At 44.4% G+C, this 24800-nt stretch overlaps 1 protein-coding gene across 3 annotated transcripts; it reads left to right on the forward strand.

The window, feature by feature from the left end:
- The first annotated feature begins 1232 nt into the window (after nt 1-1232).
- LOC147630345 (flowering locus K homology domain-like) lies at nt 1233-21873 on the forward strand. 3 transcript variants are annotated; one of them, XM_086810210.1, is made up of 7 exons: nt 1233-1362; nt 2392-2714; nt 2824-3079; nt 4958-5106; nt 5233-5598; nt 20462-20656; nt 21345-21873. In XM_086810210.1, the coding sequence occupies exons 2-7, from the start codon at nt 2400-2402 to the stop codon at nt 21507-21509; spliced, it is 1446 nt and encodes a 481-aa protein (XP_086666336.1). In that variant the 5' UTR covers nt 1233-1362; nt 2392-2399; the 3' UTR covers nt 21510-21873. The 3 variants fall into 3 exon arrangements, with proteins under 3 accessions (XP_086666336.1, XP_086666335.1, XP_086666334.1); XM_086810209.1 differs by having other exon boundaries at nt 1238-1362; nt 2388-2714; XM_086810208.1 differs by lacking the exon at nt 1233-1362 and adding an exon at nt 1404-2066.
- The last annotated feature ends 2927 nt before the right edge of the window (nt 21874-24800 follow it).

Genomic DNA, 24800 nt, shown 5'->3' on the forward strand with positions numbered 1-24800 from the left:
CTTTTATCCTACATAGCGTTGTCAACATTTGGCAGTAGGGTATAAGGGGAAAACGAGGGCCTCTTTGCTCTCATCTACTGTGGAGACACTGGTGGTCGTTGCCGTCTGGTGTCATTGTTGCGGGTGTTGTGCATCGATCGTGTGGTACTGTGCCAATGTTTTTTGTTGGGCGCTGTTACAGATGGCTATGATACCGGCCATCTCGTCGCGCTAGTGCCTAGAAGCCAGTCTTATTATTGCTGGGCTTGGCCTGGGTTTCACAGTCGCCAAGGCACTGTGCGGCCTTACCTTGAACCTGCTGCTCTACACCTCTACACTAGACATGCTTCTTGATTAGCATTCGCTTGGTCTCCTCACGCACACACGTGATCAGTTCTCTGGGCTGTGGTTGGCCTACACACATCTTTTAATGGAGGGTACCATGGGCTCTGATACCACTGAAATGAGAAACTGAAGAGCTTGGAGGCGTGCCAAATAGAAAATACAGACGCGAGAGGGTCCCAATTGCCCCCCGCCCCCAAACGTGTACCAAAAGCGTCCCCGCTTGAGTATTTATAGATTTTATTACTTCAAAAATAGGTTACATGGCTATTTTAGCCCTTCTTGCTCTACAAGCTTTTCTTTTACAAAAATTCGATAGTAAAATATCTGAAAAATCCTTGCTTGCTCCACAAGCTTTCTTTTACAAAAATAAATTATCAGAAAAATCTCACTCCTGCGATAAATTTTTTTTCTTTCTACTCGCTTTTTTGTAGCATCTCTCTCTCTCTCGCAATCGCAGTCGCATGTAGGCTAGGCCTGTCTTGGTCGTGTGGGGAGACAAGCCCCTCTGTCTTTCTGCTTGAAGTGCTAGCAGGTTGGGAGAGGGGATACACGTGGCTTGGGCGAGGAGGTGTGGGAGTGGAACGGGAGTTGGACTGGCAGGTGGTGGGAGAGGTGTGACCAACCCCTCTCTCTCTCTCTCTCTCTCTGTGGTGGTCGTCTATCTTTGTCGCCAATCCTCGTCTCTAGCTGTTGCATGGTCATCGTTTGTCTCTCTCCCCTATCGTCGTCTCTTGCTGTTTGTAGAGCCGTTTGTCTAACCTTAGGATACACTGAGGTTAGGCATAACGCCCACGATAGTGGGCAATAATAAATTACTGCCGAGCTAGAGTGACCTAAATCTAAACAATATCAAATATTTTGGACCTGAATAAACAATAATCAAATTAAATCAACCAATCAAAGTGACTATCTATTAGGTTTTAAAGATTTACCCAACGCAAGATTTACCCAACGCAACGACAGTGTGTGTGCAGTAGCAGTGTGTCTCTCTCAAGTTTCAACCCTCGTGCTTCTCGCTTCGGCCCTGCTACTTACCTGGTATTTCTTTGCCCTTGATAAAATTATGCTGTTTTGAGTACTGTTCTCGGTTGTTCTTCTGTCGCTTGCCTTGCTGAACGTGCTCTCTCAGTTTTCTTTCTCGTGTTTGAATGCTGTCCACTGTTCTGTTTTAGGGTTTTTACGGTGCTCAATGGATACTGCTTGGAGAGAGAGAGAGAGAGAGAGAGAGAGAGAGAGAGAGAGAGAAAAAGAGAGAAGGAGAAGGTGGGTGTCCTGTTTTAGGGTTTTTACTGTGCTCAATGGATGCTGCTTGAGAGAGAGAGAGAAAGAGAGACGGAACACCCTAGAGACAGAAAGATAAATGGTGTGGTAGGCGTGTCTGAGAGAGAGCTTCAAGCCACAGAGAGAAAGGGTAACGGTGTATGAGGTTAGTTAGATATGGGGTTTTAGCTTGAGAGGTTATGTTTGAGAGAGAGGGAGAGAGTGAGTTTTATTTACGTTTGCGAAAGGCTGAAAATGACATATGAGGTCAAATACACAACATGAAGACCATGGAGGTTCCAAATCTGTAGTCGAAACCAAACAATTGATGTCTATGATGTTTTGGGACCGCACTTAGGGGCTCAACCAACCATTGGTGTCTAGGGCTAGCGACTTCACTCACCCTTGAGCCAAATCTGTAGTCCAAAACCAGCAATCGATGTGTAAGCACCTCAGGGCTCAACCAACCATTGGCGTCTATGGTTAGCGACTTCACTTGGTGCTCAAATGAGGAAGATTTTTTTACTTGCAAGCTAGAGGAGCTGCAGTGCAATTGTCAAATATAATCCTCTAAGAAAAATTCTAATTTTTGGTGTGCGGAAATTCTCAGTGAGAGCTCTGCCCTCACAAAAAGCTGCCCTCTATGCGTTTTTTGCAATATGTTTGATCTTTGGCCAATTGTGCATTATTTTGCTTGGGTTGGGGAGAGAGAGAGAGAGAGAGAGAGAGAGAGAGAGAGAGAGAGAGAGAGAGAGAGAGAGAGTTACTGAGTCATATTTTGTTTACTACCCAACTTTTGCAAGCTAGAGAGTCGTATGGCAACTATGGCTGCAGTTCCAGCGTCTGGTCTACCAGGGACTTTATTGGAGCCGCAAGGTGCTCCTGGAGTCAATGTTGGTGGCATCCCTGCTACTCCAGGGCAAAAGAGGGGGCGCGAGGACGAGGTAGCAGCTGCAGGAGATAAGAAATGGCCCGGATGGCCTGGTGACAATGTCTTCAGACTGATAGTTCCTGTTTTCAAAGTGGGCGGTATTATTGGAAGGAAAGGCGAGTTTGTGAAGAAGATGTGTGAAGAAACACGATCTCGTATCAAAATTTTGGATGGTGTCCCTGGGACACCTGAAAGAGTTGTAAGTGTTCAGTTCCTCATGCGAAGCAGTGTATGTGATGCTGGTGCTTGAATTGAAAATTCTCAGTTGCGGAAATGGCAGTCTCATTTAGAGTTCTAAATTTGTGTAGGTTATGGTGTCTGCAAGAGAGGAACCAGAGGCTGCAGTGTCTCCAGCTATGGATGGCTTGTTGAAAGTACATATGCGTGTTATAGATGGCTTTGAAGGTGAAGGTGATGGGTCCGTTGTGCGAATCGCAGCGGGGGTAGCTTCTTCAAAACTCTTGGTGCCAGCAACTCAGGCTGGAAGCCTCATTGGGAGGCAAGGGACAACAATCAAGTCTATTCAGGATGCGTCTGGTGCGATTGTTCGTGTAATTTCTGTTGGTAAGGTCTGCAAGCTTGGCATTGTGTAGTACTTTTTGACCTTATCTGCTTTCTGTTTCAGCAGGTTGTCTTTTACATCTCTTTTCTGTCCGATTCATTGCTGTCTATCTGAAGAGAAGGGTTCAAGAAATACAAATTCCCAAGTCTAATACCAGACAAATGACAACTATTTAGGCTGTCGGGCTTTGTTCAATGAATGGTTAATGGGTTGTCAAGGTGAAATGGAGGCATTATAATGTTATTGGCTGTATGCAAGAGTCGAGCGATATATTTACCAGCCGAGTGTATGGACATCAAAATATAACCTGAAATTACATCTTTTGACAAATGTTCAAGCAGAGATGATCAGATTTGTGTATATATAGGCGTTTGCTGTGGACTATTCCTGTAGAACCATTGTTTCAAACTCGATTTTTAGAGTAATTGTGCTTTAAGGTTCTAGGTGAAGAAGATGAGTGGTAGTAGCTTGGGGCTTTGCGTGATTCAGGGGCAGGCACAAGATGATACTAAAATTAGGTTCCATTTTTATTGCATTGCTGTTTGCTAGACTAGCTAGCAGGGGCAAATGTGTTTACAGTTCGAAGTTATGTGCAGAGAACATGTGTTTGACAGTTCAAAGTTATGGTTGAGTTTGCCTTGCATCTCCGGAGGTTTGATAGAAACTAAATACGAAGGGCGTTGTGTGAATATATGCTCTTATGTGTGTGTGTGTGTGTGGAGTGCGTGTGTGAGAGCATATCTTGATACAGAGTTCTACACCCACTATTGGGCATTGATGACGTTAGTGGGGATGTCGTAGTATCTAGTCCATACTATGCATAATGGAGTTGATAGTTATAGTCTTGTGTGTTGACTACCGTGAGTATATAACATGCACGTTCCTAAAAGGTGAATTTGGGCATGTTCTTGGATTCATCTAGGTATATAACATCTTTATAAAGGGAATGGACGACGGTTTCTATGACTTTATTCACTCTTCAAATATTCATGAATCTTTTCTTTGTGTGTTTGTGTGTGTTTGTCCAACTCTCTTTCTGCCCTCCCCTCTTCTCTCTCTCTCTCTCCACCATCAGATCGGTTCTGGTCGAGGCAGGTATCGTCATTAGCTGATCACAGCATATCTCACTCTACACAGTATCATCTGGAGATCACATTGACTGTTTGATGTTTTCATTTTACTTTTTCTTTCAGTTCTCCATGGCTCGGTATATCCATGGTACCATTGTATTACTTTTGGTCTCATAGGCCCTCGGGGTTTTTCGTAGACGTTAATATAACTTTCTTTCTCTCTCTCTCTCTCTCTCACACACACACACACACACACACACACACACACACAAATGAAAGAATGAAGGAATAAATAAAACAAAGTAAAACTTGTTACACACACACACACACACACACACACAAATGAAAGAATGAATGAATAAATAAAACAAAGTAAAACTTGTTCGTCAAAGCTAGGACAAAGTATGCCGCTACTGATTCACACAATTTGGGATGAGAATGTATATATTCTAGTTACTCTGTGATGTCTCTTTTGTTACACATTACATCTGATGGGCTACCCTGTATGGTTTGTGTTAGATGTTAATGTGTGTGTGACATACTTATATATATGTGTGTGTGTGCGCGCGCGCATATATAAAATATAAATATAGACATAAGTACACGTTCACACACACACACACACACGTATTCTGGCTATTTTGTAACATCTTCTTTGCTATATGCCACTGGAATATGACAGATACATTTGATGGGCTACCATAGTGTCATCTTTAGACGTTTATAAATCTCTCTCTCTCTCTCTCTCTCTCTCTCTCTCTCTCTCTATGCACACATATATAACGGACGACTTCTATGCTTCTGTGGCAGAGGAACTTCCTTTATGCGCTCTTCCAGATGACAGAGTTGTGGAAATCCAAGGAGAGGGAACAAAGGTGCAAAAAGCCATGGAGCTGGTGGTGTCTCATCTTCGGAAGTTTTTGGTAGATCGCTCCATTTTACCATTGTTTGAGCTGAATGTAAGTTGAGCCTTTTTTATTCTTTTCTATGAAGGCAGTTCGTTCTAACCTTGAGAGAGAGAGAGAAAGAGAGAGAGAGAGAGAGAGATCTTCATCTAACTTATTATTGTTTATATTGGCAAGCAGAGAGCTGTTCAAACTCAAGGCCAGCAATCTCTGTCTCAGGCCTCATGGGGTCCTAGCTCTGCAGCTTCTCTTCCCAGCTCTGCAGGACCAGGTTTGGGTGGTGCGTCTCACTATGCTGCGCCCAGCTCTGGGGTTTCAGGATTAGGTGGAGCATCTCATTACACTGCACCAAGCTCTGGTGGACCAGGTTTAGGTGGTGCATCCCATTATTCTACACCCTCATTCCAGCATGAGAGTTATTATCCTGCAGACACGTTCGATTCTCAGAATCATCACCATGGAGTGTCTATCTATGGTAGAGACCCAAGCATCGGGGGTATTAGCACTCAAGTAGTGGCACCACCACCAGCCCCAGTCATTACTCAGGTTTTGTTTTTGACTATGAAAGTCCATTTTAAAGTTGTTGCTGAAGAGGAGATGTTAAGTCATTTGTTTTTGAACTGGTGTATTCTTCTGGTTGAATACTTATGTGCTAGCATGTTGGTGCATGTTCTCATCTGTAGTATTACGGAGTGGTTGGTCCAACCAACATACTTGCTTCTTGCTTTTATGGTTCAGCTCTAGGAATTATGGATTTATTTAGAAGTTTCATGCCAAGCTGCCCGAATGTCTTTGGTACGAAAACGGACTGGAAGTGTATCTACAAAGTATCACCTGATACTTGCTCCATTAACTTCCCCTTTTTGGTAGACTGTCTGCTGGTTTTATCAGTTGGATTACAATTGTAGAGTTTTACAAGGAGATGATGATTCAGTAAAAGGTTTGAGCAGGGTGAAAAGCAGGTTGGGGTGACTCCTTGGCTTTAGGATTTTGATGTTGCACAGACAAGAAGTGTGCCCTGGTGGCTGCCTAAGTCATGGCATGCCTGCCTCGCAAGCGCTTCTACAGACAGGTTGGTCCATAATTCAACAAATGGTTGGGGTCAAAGAAAAGGCGTGGGCTGCTGGCCTAGTTCTGCTGGTCAGCCTAGACTTTGCCCATCAGAGATGTCTTTGTGCATTATCAACCCTGTAGGAGCTTTGCCTTAGCCCAATGCCCTACTATGAAAGCCAAATTTTGTACTGATCCTTGTATCTTATGCAGCATACATACTTTACACATTTTTTTTTTGTTTAATTGATTGGGAAAAGGTTGAATTGTGAATGGGGAGGTCGTCTTCCTTGACAATTCACTTCCTTAATTTGTTGTGCTGCCTAAGTGCTTTCAAAAGAGGGGCATGATCCACATCACGTGCAGGTGGTGCATTTTGGCAAATACATCAGCTAGAGATTGCAATACTGTTTGCATCTGTACATCCGCATGTTATGGGGTTTCCTGTCAGGTTTTGTCACAGTGACTTTGTGTTTGTGCACACTAACATGCCCTAGAGTTTGCAGTTGATCACAGCCAGTAACCACTCTGTCCTTTATACTTGGCATATACAAGTCCCTTGGAGGAGAAGTTTAGATGCTGTTTTTGTTCTTTTATCATATTACCTCCTCTGATGCCCCATTAAAGACAGGTGTATGCATTGCCTGGATGCCTTGCTTCTTTGTACATCAAATCTATTCCTCAAGCCACTCCATCTTCTCAGGTCAAGTAAATTCAAACAGCTTTTTGCCAAGTTTTGTTGCCTAAATCTGCCCAGCTTCACCTTTGTTTTGTGAACAAGAGCAGCAACATCCTCTTGTAAGAGGTTTCTTTCACCCATAGTCACAGGGAATGGGCATTTTTAGACACGGGAATGTCGGGGATGGCAGCATCTTCCCGTTCCCATTCCCGCCCCATGTCACTCTAGTCACAGGGAATGGTCTTTCTCAAATCTTTTCCGTCCCTGTTCCCCGTTCCCATTTTGCGTCCCATGTGACTATGCTTTCACCACCACCTTAGTGCCTTACAAGCATTTATCATATGATGATGCGCATGATGCAACAATGGACAGAGGTAGATATTGGGTCTACAACCCGTAATCAAATCAAAGTTGTATTTGCAAGTTGCATCTATGAAACTGAAACACAACTTTGAAAAGATGTAGGGAGGAAGAGAGATTGAGCTCTTGCAAGCACACACACTCACAAACCCTAAAAGAGAACACACAAGATGAGATACTGAAAATTGTTCTTCTTCACAACAAAAGGGTTCTACCAAAAAGATAGGAAAATACAACATAAGTAGTAAAGTACTATGTACATGCGGTCCATAATGTGAATATGCTAAGTGAGTGAGTTGGCAAGATAAGTATGCCATAACTCAATGGTGGACTAATAGGTGGTGTAGTCCAGTTGTAGAATCACTGGCGAAGATCTATCATGTCAGTATCCTATGAAACACGCCAGTGATGTAAGTGGCGAAAAGGGTCACCCAGGCACATCACAAGTGCTAGCTCGTATTGAGCTTGACATCTCAACACTCCCAGGACTCCAATCGTAGTTCGGAATCTATGAAAGCTTCTCTGCTTCCAGGGCTTTCGTGAAAATGTCAGCTACTTGCTCCTCAGTGCTAACATACATGAGATCGATGTCTCTTGATAAGACCCTCTCTCTGATGAAGTGATAGTGGATCTCTATGTGTTTGGTCCGTGCATGAAAAATCGGGTTTCTCACCAACTGTATATTGCTAAGGTTATCATAATAGATGACAACCTGTTTGTTAACTTGTAGCCTCAAATCACCAAGTAGCTTGTGCAACCAAGCTACCTTACATGTTGTCATTGCAGCATCTCTATACTCTGTCTTTGTACTCGACAAGGCAATTGTTGGCTACTTCTTGTTGCTCCATGTCGCAGCACCACTCCCAAAAGAGAACATAAATCCATTGGTAGATCTTCTATTTGCGATACTACCAGCCCAATCTGCATCAGTGTATCTAAGCACCAGCAACTTTGTACCAGCCTTATAAAAGAGATCATAGTCTAGTGGAGACTTCACATAGCGCAATGTGCGTGTCATACTATCCAAATGTGGCTCCCGAGGAACTTGCATAAAATGACTTTGCAATCCAAATTGTATAGTTCAAATCTGGCTTGGTGATCGTCATGTAGATCAAGCTATCCACTATCTTCCTATACATAGTGGTCACCCGCAATTGTACTCAACTTGCCATTTAAATCTAATGGCATAGAGATTGGCTTACAACCAACCAAACCATATTTGGACAACATGTCCAATGTATACTGCCTCTGTGACAGCCATGCCCTTGGTCGTTCTAATAACCTCAATGCCAAGGAAGTATCTCAGCTTACCTAAATCTTTCATATCAAATTTTTGCTTGAGGAGACATTTCACACTCTCAACTTTGTCTCTACTATCACACCCAACAATCAAGTCATCCACATAGATTGTGATGACCACAACGTCCATATCAGTCTTCTATCCACAGAGTGAATGATCAGCATCTGCCACATGAAAACCAGTGGTGATAAGATATTACACTATCTTATCATGTCATGCTCTTGGTGCCTATTTCAAGCTATATAAAGCTTTACGCAACTTGCATACAAAATCAGGGTGATCTACATCTTCATAACTTAGTGGCTGATCTATATACGCTTCCTCTTGCAAATCACCATGCAAGAACATATTCTTAACATCCATTTGTTGTAAAACCCATCCTTTTGATGCAGCCACCGCAATAACAGCTCCCATGGTTTCCATCTTGGTAACGAGACTGAACGTCTCCTCATAATCAATGCCATAACTTTGAGTATAACCTTTGGCTTGCTTTATACCTGCTAATACTTCCTTCTAAGTTGTGCTTTATTTTGTACACCCACTTGCATCCAATAGCCTTCTTGTCCCCAGGCAATGGCACTAGGTCCGAAGTCTCATTTGCATTCAATACAGCAATTTCTTTATCCATGGCTTTCTCCCAATCTAAATTTTCATTAGCTTCTTCAAAATATGTGGGTTCAATATCTTGCACAACTTTAGTCATACATGCATAACGATGAGCGACATAACCATCATATGTCAATCTGTCAATAAGGTTTTTGAATCTCATGATCACTACTTGGTATTTTTGCAGCTTTTCTTGTCTTTCTTACACCAATTGTTCCAATAGTTGGAATCCCAAGTTCATCATCAAGGCTTTGTCTCGAGCCACTAGACTCTCTATCAACATAAAAATGTCCTCCAGGAATGTTGGGCATACTAAGAGGCTCACCAACCTTCTCTTTGCCTTTTCGTGATGTACCAATTACATTTTTAGGGCTGATATTTTGATGCAGGTTGCCACTCCATGGTCTATCAACAAGCCCAACACAAGAGGACTCTCCAGGTCCACTCAATGACAGTGATTGTTGACTTGCATTTTGTGCAATTATATTTCCAGTTACATCAACCCCAACGATATCTTTCTCAGCACATACTAGCTACTCATTTCATCAAACACAACATCTCTGCTTACTCTCAACTCACGTGTAGTAGGGTTATAGTGTCTATCTCTTTTGCTCAAGGGAATATTCAATAAACATGCGAGTGCCGATTATACGGCAGATGGTGGAATGTGCCTGGAGACGTTCCACCTCTGCGGCGGCGAGGCTCGCTTCCTCTTCTGGCGAAAGAGAAAGCTTGATGGGGGTATCCTCCGGGGCGGGCGAGGGGGTTGTGGAAGAGTCCCTCTGAGGTGGGGCGGCGGGAGGAGTCTCCATCAGAGTCTGTAGCTATGTCGAAGGCGGAGCGAATGCGGAGAGTCTTCCAAGAACCGAGCTGCACAAAGGGCGGAACGGGAGATATGTCCATGATACTATTTGCACATGCACTCATATTTAGCATGTCTGAAACTGTTTTCGCATGACTTGTATTTTTGTGTTTGCCTGTTTGACGTGTTACTTACTGAGCGGGGACGCCTGCCAGGGGAGCCCCACTTAAGTGTGTGTGTGGGGGGGTGGGTGCATGGTCACCTACCCACACCCCCTTGGAACTTGCCACCCACATGCAAACGTGGGGAGCCAGCCAATACTATAGTTTAAACTCCCTCTCTAATTTTTATAAAAAAGAAGCCACGACCTCCACGATAGACAGGCGGGCGATCATCTCCTGGGTTTTTCTAACGGCGCCAGCTCCACCAGCTCTGCAGGCGACTGTACGGGCTCAAGGCTGTTGCATTAGTTCTCTCTCAGGCGACTGCTCTCCTTGTGCTACAGGCGGTACAAGCTACAGCCAGACGCTTTCTGTCCATACAGGCTGTGCTGCAGTCGGCGACTCTTCTTTGACCAACAGGCCGCGTTGAATCCCCAGCAGGCTGCCTTCTCTTCGCCAGGGAACACTGCAGGCGGCTGTGTGTTCTTTTTTCATACAGACAGTACAGTTTGCTGTACTTTCAGCGGGCGGCTAACAACTTCAACCAGCTGCGCTGAGCAAGCAGCTGCCACCTCCAGAAGGTTGTGTTGCTATCTTCACAGGCGGCTGGTACTATTACTAGCAGACGGCGCTGCCCTTGCAGGCGCCTGTGTGCTCTTCTGCGCCTGTCTTCCAGCAGGTTGCCCTATCCACTACAGGCACCTACACCGCCTCCATCTCCTCTTTGCAGTCAGGGTGTTCACCTGCAGTCAGGCGACTATACATTGGTTGCTCGTGCACGCCTCTTGAGGCTAAGCCACCTTCTCCTATACATCTGGTGGATGTGTTCCTACAGCGAGACTTTACTTCTCCTAAGGCGGCTGCTCCATCTCCTTTTTGGCAAGAGGTTGAGAGGACTCTACCCCTCCTAGGTGGCTACACCTTCTACACAGACACATGCGGGAATTGGACTTTCATCTGCCATCCACAAGTAAGTGAATTTTCAGATTTAAGTAAAGTACTTTGTGATAAATCTGATAAGGAATTCTCTCCACGGCAACACCCGTTCGGTGCCGGGTAGTCCAAGCTCTATTGGAGAACCTCGGTCCAAAGGTGTTGAGATCGGTAGAGCCAGGCGTTAGACTGGACCACGCTAGTGGTCGTTCTGCTTCGAATATCTGCTTCGAGCCTATTTGTTTGGTACTGTATTCATCTTGTACATGGACATCATCTGGTTCTTGGAACCAATGGAGCATTGTATTTGTTAAATACTCCCAATAAATATATCATATATTGAGGGGGGGTCGGTCCGTTCCGGCCCCAGTGTTGGTGTCCATTTATCTCATTTCATTTCATTTCAATTTTAAGTTGTTATTAAGTTGTCCATTTCAAATTGTGGTATTAAGTTGTGCTATTACGCGTGTGGGTGTCCAGTGGAGTCTTTCCCACTTGACGGGATCAGTTTCATTGGTATCAGAGCACGGTTGTTTCCCTCTTCCTAGTGGGGAAACGAACCTGTGTACCGGACGTCCCGCTTCTAGCACACTTAAACACAATGGACAGCCAAGGCAACCCTTTGGAAGTGCCAAATTCGAGGGGTCCATCTAGTGCCTCTCGTGGGTCTGATGCTCTGCGAGGAAGGCACAAGCCCCTTGAAAGGGTAAATGATAGTGAATCAAAGGAACAACTGTCTCGAGGAAAGACACTCATGCTTGAACAAGAGCCTGATGCAATGAGGGCTGAAATGGAACGTATGAGAAAACCTTTGCAGGCACAAGAGCAAGAGTTAAAATTTTTGCATGAAGATTCCCATGTGCAAAGTGCCATTGAAGCTAGGAAGACTGATGCAATGGTAGATGTAACTTTTGAGTCTATGGCACGAGAAGTGGGCAAGAAGCCAAGGGAGTTGGCACTTGCCTACCTCCTCCGCTAAGGTGATATCAAAGAGGGGGATGATGGAGAGCTGAACTTCAGAAATCCACCTCGTTTGAAGCATGGAGATCTCGCATCTCAAAGGTTGAAATCTTTTATAGCAAAAGGACGAGGTGACAGTCATCTCTCGTCATGCATCTTCTCCACAAGGCACAAAACCTGACAGGTATATGTATGCTAGTGCTCATGGAGGGCATGAAGATCACATGCATTCAAGACATGTATCCCATGGTAAGGGTGACAGGTTTGCTACTAGAAAAATTTTGTCTTCTGAGTTGTCTCATGGAGAGACAATGCCTTATGCAGGAAAGTCACATGCATCTGAGTTTCAAGTTCGTGGAGCACATGCCACCGTGCCTCATGAAACTTCTATGACGGCCCATGGAGCCCATGCAGATAGGGCTGCCCCGTTGGATAAGGGAAAAAGAAAAAGAGAAGACCATGAGCCTCATGCCAGAAAGCTCAAGGAATTTAAAGCAGGTGACAAATCTGTTAAGTTTGATGTTTTTTTTGGAGAACATGATGCTTCTAAAGTGTTAGCATTTGTGGCACAGTTCGACATTGCTTTTAGCGATGAGGACTTTATTGAAAAGTCAAAAGTATGCCATGCTAGCATGTTTTTGAAAGGGACCGTTGCTCATTGGTGGATCACTGAAAAGATCCAAGGATCCCATCTACACTTGGAAGGAATTTAAGGATAGATTCTATGCTCAGTTTTTGCCACCGAATGCGGAGCAAACTCTCACTCAAAAGTGGGACAGGTTGGAGCAAAGAGATAATGAAAGCGTCTCAGTGGCCTCTCATGGAGACTTATTTGCTATGCGCGATTTGTATCATTTGGATGTTGATTTTTGCCATATATGGACTGATTTGATGGCTGGTCATTCACATGCCACTTATGTTATCAACGAGAGTTATCTTATGAAGGATAATTGCCTATGTGTGGTGAAGGATCTGCGTCCAAAGGTTATGGACGAATGTCACGCTCCACCTTATGCTGGTCATAGAGGTATTATGCCCACTACACGCATGATTCAGAGATATTTCTTTTAGCCAAGCATGCGTAAAGACATTGAGGCTTATGTGCGTGCATGTATTACTTGCCAAAAGGTAAAATTCGACAGGCAAAAACCTCCAGGTTTGCTTTAGCCATTGCCTATTCCCTCGCAACCTTGGGAAAGTATTACTATGGATTTTATTATGGACTTGCCTAGATCCCAGCATGGGAATGGAACATTGTGGACAGATTTAGCAAGCAAGCTCATTTCTTGCTCGTCAAGAAAACCATTAAAGCTGATCATATGGTAAAGCTTTTTCTTGCTAATATTTTTAAGCATCATGGTATGCCTAAATCCATTGTTGGGGATAGAGATCCCAGGACTACAAGCCTCTTTTGGAGGGCTTTATTTGATAATATGGATACTAAACTTGAGTTTTCATCAGCTTATCATCCCCAAACGGATGGCCAAAGTGAAGCTGCAAATTCAGCCGTGTTGGATTTATTGAAATGTTATGTGGCAGATCAAAAGACTGCATGGAAGAAGTATCTTCCACTTGTTGAGTTTGCCTACAACAATACGATTCATGCTTCCACGGAAAAGGCTCCGTTTGAGATTATCTATGGCAGAGTGGTATTGCCACCCATCCTTCGTACAAAGGATGAAATTTTTGCAGCTGATGAATATGTTCGTGACTTGGATGTAGCCTTTGGTTAGGTGCAGACAGCCATTGCAAGATCTCAGGATAAGCATAAAATGGCTGCTGACAAGCATAGAAGGGACATGGGAGTCAAAGAAGGTGACTGGGTTTTGCTGAAATTTAAGAAGGCTAGGCTTCGGAAGAGGCCAGGACGAGAAGGATCATATCCTAAGCTTTCTCCTCGCTATTATGGACCCTTCAAGGTGATTCAAAAGATCAACAAAGTGTCATACAGGCTTGCTTTGCCTAGTCACTGGAAGATTCACAATGCTTTTCATGTGAGTCTATTTCGGAAATATGTGAGGCGAGATCCTGATGAGCCCGTCACAGAAGATCCGCTAGAGTTTGACGAGCTCGAGGAGATCCTCCAGCCAGAACAGATTGTTTTTCACAAGGAGCGAAAGCTACCTGCTGGGAAGCTTTCTAGGAGATACCTTGTGAAGTTTAAGAATTATTTGCCTATTGATGCAAAATGGGTAAATGAGGACTATTTTGTTGACTGCCCACAGTTGTTGCAGGCATATCTTGAGGCTTTTCAGTTGAGAACAACTCTTTAGAAGCCCGGGGGGATGTCACCAATTGGCCGACCATTTTGTCCATCTCCAGTTTTTGTGTCTAGTTCACTTGAGGCCAGGCCAGTGTCTCATGTGAAGAGGCCAGTATTTTACTGACATGGACGGGAGCCACAGACTGGTGCCACCTGTGTGTTAGCAGGATGGTGTTGTATGGACGGGAGCCAGACTGGTGCCACCCGTATATGACCTCGACTGTGTTCGACCCATGGGATTGTCATGCCATGGAAGAACCAGTATTCGTGCCGTGTCGTGAGGCTCGTGCCTGGAACTGTCTTACCTATGGGACTGTCACTCCATAGGAAGACCAGGTTTTTATGTTTTACGTCGTGACCATTTTTGTGCCGACAGATATTTTGTACTTGTTCCATGAACGGGAGATATGTCCATGATACTATTTGCACATGCACTCATATTTAGCATGTCTGAAACTGTTTTCTCATGACTTGTATTTTTGTGTTTGCCTGTTTGACGTTTTACTTACTGAGCGGGGACGCCTGCCAGTGAGTCGTGAAGTCTGCTCTGTCTTCTGACGGGTTTTGGTGCATGTGAACAGGTGGTGAGTATATTGCACATGTTAGTTTAATACTTTAATCTCTAACCTTTTGATTTATAAGGTTATATGTTCACACTCACTTAAAAGTGGGCACCCCCTTTGGGCACCCACTTAGGGGCCAAGGTGGGGAGCCCCATTTAAGTGTGTGTGTGTGGGGGTGGGTGCATGGTCACCTACCCACACCCCCTTGGAACTTGCCACCCACATGCAAACGTGGGGAGCCAGCCAATACTATAGTTTAAACTCCCTCTCTAATTTTTATAAAAAGGAAGCCACGACCTCCATGATAGACAGGCGGGCGATCATCTCCTGGGTTTTTCTAACGGCGCCAGCTCCACCAGCTCTGCAGGCTACTGTACGGACTCAAGGCTGCTGCATTAGTTCTCTCTCAGGCGGCTGCTCTCCCTGTGCTACAGGCGGTACAAGCTACAGCCAGACGCTTCCTGTCCATACAGGCTGTGTTGCAGTCGGCGACTCTTCTCTGACCAGCAGGCCGCGTTGAATCCCCAGCAGGCTGCCTTCTCTTCGCCAGGTAACACTGCAGGCGGCTGTGTGTTCTCTTTTTCATACAGAGTACAGTCTGCTGTTCTTTCAGCAGGCGGCTAACAACTTCAACCAGCTGCGCTGAGCAAGCAGCTGCCACCTCCAGAAGGTTGTGCTGCTATCTTCACAGGCAGCTGGTACTATTACTAGCAGACGGCGCTGCCCTTGCAGGCGCCTGTGTGCTCTTCTGCGCCTGTCTTCCAGCAGGTTGCCCTATCCACTGCAGGCACCTACACCGCCTCCATCTCCTCTTTGCAGTCAGGGTGTTCACCTGCAGTCAGGTGACTATACATTGGTTGCTCGTCCATGCCTCTTGAGGCTGAGCCACCTTCTCCTATACATTTGGTGGCTGTGTTCCTAGAGCGAGACTTTACTTCTCCTAAGGCGGCTGCTCCATCTCCTTTTTGGCAAGAGGTTGCAGAGGACTTTATCCCTCCTAGGTGGCTACACCTTCTACACAGACACATGCGGGAATTGGACTTCCATCTGCCATCCACAAGTAAGTGAATTTTCAGATTTAAGTAAAGTACTTTGTGATAAATCTGATAAGGAATTCTCTCCTCGGCAACACCCGTTCGGTGCTGGGTAGTCCAAGCTCTATTGGAGGAGAGCGAGGCGTTAGTACGGGAGCGCCTGTATGTGTGTGGTCTTGGAACACCAGTTGGGCGCTCTCCACGGAGTCCAGTGAAAGCACAAGACCGTGGAGACTGGACCACGCTAGTGGTCGTTGTGCTTCGAATATCTGCTTTGAGCCTATTTGTTTGGTACTGTATTCATCTTGTACATGGACATCATCTGGTTCTTGAAACCCATGGAGCATTGTATTTGTTAAATACTCCCAATAAATATATCATATATTGAGGGGGGGTCGGCCCGTTCCGGCCCGAGTGCTGGCCCCAGTGCTGGTGTCCATTTATCTCATTTCATTTCATTTCAATTTCAAGTTGTTATTAAGTTGTCCATTTCAAATTGTGGTATTAAGTTGTGCTATTACGCGTGTGGGTGTCCAACGGAGTCTTTCCCACTTGATGGGATCGGTTTCAGGGGGGGGGAGAGAGGGTGGAGGCTGGCGGAGGGGGGCGGGGCGCTGAAGAAGGGAGGGGGGTGTGAAAGAGAGGAGCAGGGGGCGGCAGGCGCTACAGCGCTGGGGCGGGGGGCGCAAGAAAACCAGGCGGGGGGGGGGGACAGACGCGAGGGTGGGAAGGGGGGAGGACGTGCAGGCAGCAGCGCGAGCAGGGGGGACGGAAGCTTTAGCGAGCTAGACCAAACATCCAAGCATTTGAATCATTTGTCTCACTGTTTGTGACTCTCACCTATCTTTGCTCTAACATTGCCATAGTCAAGACATGTTTTTACTGGTCTAGGATGAGGCGAGTCGTGTTCACGTATCTGCAACATTGTCCATTTTGTTTGAAGGTCAAAAATGTCTCATGGGAAAAAAGTAGGGTTGGTACAATTGATGTGAATTCTTGATGGACCTTTTCAAGACATAACCATGGATTTCGTGAAAAATTTGCCTCTTAGTCAAGGTAAGCGTAACACGTAGCATCTCTCGATAGTTGATTGTTTTAGCAAATTTGTTATGCTGATTCCTTGTAGGGCTAATGTATTTGCCAAGGATGTTACCAAGCTTTTTATGTGACAGTGGTAACTGATTGGTGTCATTTCTAGGACCATAATATTAGACCGTGATGAAGTTCACTAGTCATTTTTGGAAGGTATTGTTTGAGAATTTTGAGACTAAGTTGAATTTTTCTAGTGGATTCCACCCATAGACGGATGGCCGACTAAGGTCTACAATCAATTGGCATTCAATGTGCTAAAGTGTGATGTCCACGACTAGTAAGGTAAGTGGAAACATTATTTGTTTTTGGTTCAAGCAGCGCTCAATGATTCTTTTTCTTTTGCTATTGGCAAGACTCCATATGAGACTTTTTTTGGAAGACCGCTCCAATCATTATTGACTAGGATATCGTCTTCAGTGCCTGAAGTCAACCGAGTGATGGACATCTTGGAGCCTATGAAGGAGAGGTTGGTCAAAGCATGGGAGGTCTATACTCGCTAAGCCAAGAAGGAAAGAATGGATGTGAAATTCTTGGAAGGGGAAAGGGTATATCTCAAGATTATGAAGCACAAGTTGAAACAGGTTGGCAAACGTTGCCCAAAGTTATCGTTTCGAAGCTTCGGACCTTTTCCCATCTTCAAGAAGATCATTGAGAGGTGTCCATGAAGTTGAAGTTACCTAGACTATGCATGTTGTGTTTCATGTCAGTTGATTGAAGCACTATGTTGGACCTCTTCCCTCAGATGTCCAAGATGAATCACAACTTGACATCATCGACGAAGCCGAAGTGATGGTTCTAGAACAGATCCTTTTTAACTGTTTCAAGCATGGCTCTAACCATTGAGAGAACCAATTTCCTATGAAATTTCATAACGGAGAGACACTCCAAGCGGCATGGCTTGACAAGAGTTTCTTTGAAGACTATCTAGCATTATTGACGGACTACTTGGAGGCTATGCAGTTTCCGTCAAGTTACGCACAAGGGGATGTCACGTGCATCCTGCACTTGGATGTTATGTGCATCTATATGGTACAGGTGCAAGTTTACATGATCCGAGGTGAGCCCTTGTCCAAGACGAGTCAACGAGGGATCCACTCTAGGGTGTCATTGTCAAGGTGTACACGTCTTGTACATGGTCACGGTCAGTTGTGCTTGTCCCGCATATGATGTTAGTACATGACTTGCATGTCTTTGTAAGCCTCTTGAATGATGTAGAGGTGTTCCGGGTTCTTATTAGGCTTGTAGACGGGTATACGAGCACCATTCTAGGTCTAGGAGCTAATAGCGAGGAGGATGGTGTATGTGAACCCATATTTATATGGTAACTAGCAACACCAATAAGGGGATTGTGGGCCAGCTACGGCTTGAAGGCAAGGTGTGGCACCTTGGGGGCTTGCTTAGGACCCATTGGGGACTCACAAGAGCAGCCAGCCCTAGGCGCCAAGATTTGTGGGCCACACATTAGAGAACTCATCATAAAATGATTATTTTGTCCTCTTTTTGCTGGTCGGCCAGGCCTACAGCAGGTTGGCCTGATTGGGACGCCGCAAACCCCTATACATATATATCCTTGGGTCATTCATGTGAGATTTATACAAGTTGGTGAGGCTTGTCCATAGCCAAACGCAAGGTAGAGGTCTTGATCCAGGGCGGCCAGCAGCGTTTCCAGAAACACAGCAAGAAGAAGGTCTCCAAGTCGTCATCTACAGGCTGTTTACAGCCAGACAGTGAGTCCTTTACACATTGAGCAATAAAGCAAATGCACTATTTGTGGTGGGGCCCTTTCAAAGGGTATTTAGGACCCAATACTATGTTTTCTCTTCCTCTCTGTCTTGTTGTACTCTCTATCCTCTTCGTATTATGCTATTGATCATCAAAGATTGAAGTGGCTGAGTTCCATTAATCAAAGTATAATCCTTGTTTGTAAGTTTCTGCATATTACAATATCTTGGTGGATTTTATTGTTGGGTTGTCTCCTAGGAATCGCGGGCATGATGCTATTTGGAAGTGGTGGATAGACTATAACCAAGATGGCTAGGTTCCTCCCAACACGATCTATGATTAAGAATCATGTCTTCACTGCTTTACTCGTGGACTAGTTGTTCGGGCTTTATGGATTACTTGAGAAAATAGTCAGTGATCGAGACTCAACGTTCACTGTAGGGTTTTAGCGAGCTATATTTGCCAAGCTAGAAACAAAGGTAAGTATGTCTTCCTCGGATCATCTAGAGGTTTGATTGGGTGGATGAATCAAACAATGGTTGAACTACCAGATATTGTCCTTTACGCTTATGTATGGTTTTCAACACCAGTCATCGATTGCTATTGGATTAAGTAAAATCCAAAACAGACAAGCTTGTGATTTCGTGCAGGATACGTAGGGAATGATCAAGCTAGCGAAGGAGAGCATGAGGACGGCTTAGGAAAGAGCCTTGACTTAAACTAACCAACGAAAATCTCCAAGGGTCTTGGAGGTAGGCATGTGGGTGTATGTGAAGATACCAAAGGATTCCAATGTTATGCCTACATGGAAGTAATACAAGTTATCTTTCAGGTTTTGTAGACCATTTAGGGTCACAAGGAAGATTAGTGATGTTGTGTTCTGCTTGGAACTTCCCCAAGGTGCAACGGTTGATCCCGTCTTTCATGTTAGTGCAATGAAAGAAAAATTCAGATGAAGTTGGTCCTTTGGAAGGACTAGTTTGGGAGAGCGAATACAGTATATCCCTAGAAAACCAGAGTTGGTTCTAGGATAGCGTACTAGGCTTTTAAGATGTACCTGATCAAGTGGAGGGGAAGGTCCGAGAGGGAAGCTACATTGGAATAGAATGGAACTTGAAGGCCAGTTCCTTGAGTTCATTGTTGAGGACATCAATGGAGAAAGTATTTTATGTCCAAGACAGGTTCGTACTAGGCACCTGGGCCAAAGGCCCAGTGTAGTAGGCGCCCAAAAAGAGAGAATTCATCTCACACGGGAGGAGGCTTATAAGTGGAGGCACAGTTATTAAAGAATCAAGATTATAGGGTTATTAGCTAATTATAGCACTGGGGCTAGTTATAGATGACCAATGGCCTATATAAACATAATCCATGCATTATGAACTTCAAGTCTGGCTCGTACTGCATGGCCCATCGAGGGTGCTCATTGTGGCGACAGCTGTAGGGTGTAGCTTGGTGGTATGGGATGCCATGTCTTACTGCGGCGGTGCTTTGCCCAGGGTGTAGTGTTGGCCTCCAGGTTGTGGGTGAGTCCGGAGTGACTGAATGGTTGGGAGGTGAGCCTTAACCCTCTCTCCTATGTGGTTCCCTGTGACATGATTTCGTGTTAGACCTTACATTTACAATCTTATTATATTTCATAATCTTTTGTAAATTGTGCCATTGCTCTCAGATTTAATACACAGATTAGTAGTAGGATATTGGTCTTCTTGTGCTTGTGTGTTTTATTATCGTTTTGTTAAACATATGCCTTTAGACAATAGTCTTACGAAAGGTATCTTTGGGAAGTTCCCCAAGTGTGACTTTCATTTCCTTTACATATGAGAGAGAGAGAGAGAGAGAGAGAGAGAGAGAGAGAGAGCTGCAATTAAGTTTTTAAGATTACAGGTCACACAGAAAATGCAAATACCGCTGTCTTACGCGGATGCAATCATTGGAACAGCAGGTGCCAATATCAGCTATATGCGGAGAACAAGTGGGGCTACAATCACCATCCAGGAAACTAGAGGTGTACATGGTGAAATGACTGTTGAAATTCATGGGACTGGTACACAAGTGCAGACAGCGCAACAGCTTGTCCAGGTTTGTTTTAAGACCAATCCTACCAGTTAATTCAGTAATGTCAACTAGTGTGGACCCTTTTTTGGAACCTGTATTTAGTATGTGTAAAATCTCTTGGTGGTTTTACTTTCATCACTTAATTCTTACATATTACCAAGCTATTTCAAAGGAGTACTATGCAGTATTTGCATAGTTTGTATGTGACCTTCAGCTGCCTAGGCTTATAATATGATGGGTGGCTTATGGTGCAACAAGAACCCAATCAATCAATTGGTCAGCTAGTTGGATAACTCCTTTTCCGATGAGAGGTAGTAAGTTGCAGCATTGAATCCTTGTTAGGGCTCCTCATGCAACTTATGTAGCCCAAGAGAGCGGGTTGAGAACTTTCAATGGGCTCACGAGCTTTATTTGTCGTGGGCTCCGAGGAGTTGTGCGAATAATAACTTGTCCATAGTGCTCCCTCTGACCTTAATTGCATTCTATACCTCATCTTATTTGAGCTGCTCGCCATGTCTCAGTATGCTTTGTTGTTATGTGCCTTTCTTGGTCTCAGTGCTTTTTTAAAAAACGTAAACATATACCAGCACCCTAGTTTTTGCAAGAGTTGTCCAGTTTAATGCGGCAATTTTCCCCTTCAAGTATCCAAGGTTGGAAGATGCAACACCCCATCTTCAAGCTGCTGAGTTGTTTGCTTGTTTTGTGAACACAGAATTTTATGGCTGGATCTTCTGCACCAGTCTCTTCCTACACTGGAGTGGAACCTTCTTATGCTTCTTACAACTCACAAAGCTTATATTCCTCAGCAACTGGGAATACAACAGGTCTCTCTGTCAGTGCTTATGGATCTTCCTACAGTGGTAATTATGGCTACTAGCTTCCTTCAAGGAAGAAAGCAAATTGATCGAGAATTTGAGGTGTTTAGGCATCTCTTTTTTAAGAGCAAACAGCGAAATCTTACTTTCTTATCCTAATCGGTTTTTTCGATGTAAAAAACAAGTGTTAAAAGAAACCTGTATTTTTGATGGAGCATGAGAGCGTCAACATCTGTATATATATACTAATCTCTGATACCAAAGATAGACTCCTCTTCACATCCCACAGCACTGGGACCTGCAAGAGTTCAGGATATTTGTGTTTTTTCAGTGCTGCGGCACTTCAACCTCAGAAGCAGATTATTCATTCAAAAGCGAACTGAGGCTCTGTTGTGTAATGCTTTGATTGCGATGATTTTGTGTGGTTATGTCAATGGCTACTTGCGTCCATTTCACAAATCAGGGGAATGTAATGTTTTAGTGTTTGGGCGTGCATGCAAACTGTACCGTTTAATGACACACCTAAAGCTTGAAGCAGCATGTTGCAAGGAGTTGGATGGTGGGATGCGTATGGTAGTAGAGGAGCTGACATGGTTAGTTGAGATCCCTTTCGAGAGGTCACCACTGGATGACATATTGGTCAAAAAAGGATGGAACATAGGAGTGGGAGACGAGAGTCCATGAGGTCTTTTAGAGGTGTCTCTGAAATCATTTAGGGAAGAAGGATGTACCGTAGTTGTCACACCAGGACTCCGGTAACGAAGACCCACAGTGCACGTGAGGATGTTGGTGCCCATAATGACTTGGAGCTAACAAACGCACAGGATGATACGTTGCATGATTAATAAAGAGTGCTGAAGGAAATGATGAAGTTGGTAACAATATCAGCTTATGACAATATTCAATGGTATGCCTAAGAATGTTCCAAAACTTAGCTCGGATGAAATTGGCACTTGTAGTATGGGTTACATGTGAGATAATTGTGCTGAGTTGGGACATTGGAATTCATAAACGTGTACATATGAAAGTGATATATGGAGGAGATTATGAAAAATCATTCACTGACATACAAAGGGTCTTTCCACAGAAAAAAAGTCTGCATCCAGAATATTGAGTACTCAAGGACATGATGATAAGGCCTAGTAGTCGGTTTACATGTCAGCTCATGACATTGTCTAATAGTATGCATCAAAATGTTTCAAGTTTGAGCTTAGATGGAGCTGACTAATATCGAAGGCAACCGTAGTGTGGTATATATCACAATTGTGCAGTACAGGAATATTGGAAACTCTGGACACCAAGTCAAAGAAGATGTTTCCACATAACAAAAACTGCATGAATTGCCTAATAGAGAGAATCCCGACCACTGCTGCATTTCTCAAATCTGGCCGCTACCTTTGGCTATGTTTCATTGACTTCATCAGGGGTGGAGTGGATTATTTATATAGACCTGTGTGTGACGTGCAAGACGTCGGCATAGTTTGTAAAAGCCCAATTCTTAGATCATCCACTATCCGAGTAATTTTGTTTAGTCATGGTTGGGGGTCTTCCCACCCTAATTGTAATTGTCGGAGTCTTTAAGGGCTTGCAATTGAAGGAGAAGGTGTGGGGAGTGATCACCTACGCCATCCGTCTTACAGAGGAGAAGACGTCCCTGCATTTTGACGAGCAAGAGAAATAGGAACATGGATGAAGCGCGCACACAGAGAGAGAGAGAGAGAGAGAGAGAGAGAGAGAGAGAGAGAGAGGCCGTGCTTGACATGCAGGTCAAGAGAGCGAGAAACAAGCTGGGCGTGCTAGATCCACAAGAACAAGAGAACGCGAGAGGCAGCGATAGAAAACAAGGACGACCCCGTTCCTCCACTTATACACAGAAACGGTTTGAAACCTTTCTTGCATTTTGAGAGCCATACTTTGGTTATACTTTCATTGTAGGTGCATGTTAACAAAATCTGTAAGTGTGCATATTACATTAATTCGTGGTCACTAATGTGTGCACTAATTAATATAGGTGAAGACCTTACCTAAAGCTAAGGTGGAGAAGGCAATGTTCCAACAATAAGTAACAAGATATTATATTAGATTTTTTAAAAAAAGGAGATATTATTGGATGACATCTGTAAGGGACCCACACAGACCGTGACACAGTGCCCAGTTTTTATTCATACCAAAACACACGAAACACATCTCTTGTAGAGACCATATAGATTATTTATTTACAAGACAGTGGGGCAAAAGGACCGCTCTACAGAAAGGCCTCGCCGCTCAGATCATGCCGTGGGGGGACGGGTATGAAGTCTTCCCCTTCGCTCATAACTTTGAGCGACTTAGTGGCTCTCTCTTCGAAGGAGTTGATGTATGGATCATTGGGAACGACGTCCGGTGGACTTTCCTTGCCGAAGATAAGATTGGCCGGACCACTTGTTTGTCATTTGACAGATTATCGGGCTGGTCCTCCCATTGTCCATCTGCTTGCTCTGCGTGCTCATCTTTCCCTTGATTCTCAATGAGAAAGTACTTGACAACTTCGCACTCTGTGTAGTGATCTCGGAAGAAGACCTTTTTGATATCCAAGATATCAACGAACTTCGGAGTTTTCAGGCACTTCCAAATAGCTCGAGCTCTAGCAGAGTCCATGCCGTTGCCAGCTTTAGGGATTATCCATTGTGCACTAGGGAAGTATTTTCCACTTCTCATCATCTTCAAGAGTGTTCCATGTTGTTCCCAGCTTCAGGGATTATCCATTGTGCGCTAGGGAAGTATTTTCCACTTATCATCTTCAAGAGTGTGATGCCAAGAGTGACAGACCACTTATTGAGAATGTAGTTTTCCATGTACACGAAAGCCCGCTCGAACACATTCACCGGTGTTAGGCATACTCGGTTTTTGAGGTCTCCCTGACCCAACTGTGCATATAGTATCCTTTCTCTGGACATCTCATCTGCAAACACATTATGAGAACGAAAACGGAAATGAGGTTTGTGCAGATCCTTGAGACAGTAACCCACCATTCCGTCGAATGTGTGTTTTTTAATTTGGCAAAGTGCCTGACACATGACAATCGGTCTTCGGCGGGCTTGGTCACATTCCAGATGAGGTGTTGCTTGACAGACTTGCCAAGTGCAATGATAGAAGTAGATAGGATGCGAGCCACCATTTGAAAGTGCAAATGGTGAAGCGTTCCACCTCTTTTGAGGGAGAAAAGGGCTTGTGTTTACTATTGCCGAGAAAACTCGACAAGGTTATCCCACAAAGAAGTGTCGACACATCGATGTTGCTGATGCCGATGGTCAGAGACACCTCCAACATTTTTAGATTGCCATGAGTCGGGAAATTCAGATAGGGATGCGGCG

The sequence above is a fragment of the Cibotium barometz genome, chromosome 16 (genome assembly GCF_041138505.1).
Source record: "Cibotium barometz isolate CiBa-2024 chromosome 16, ASM4113850v1, whole genome shotgun sequence".
Classification (NCBI taxonomy): Eukaryota; Viridiplantae; Streptophyta; class Polypodiopsida; order Cyatheales; family Cibotiaceae; genus Cibotium; species Cibotium barometz.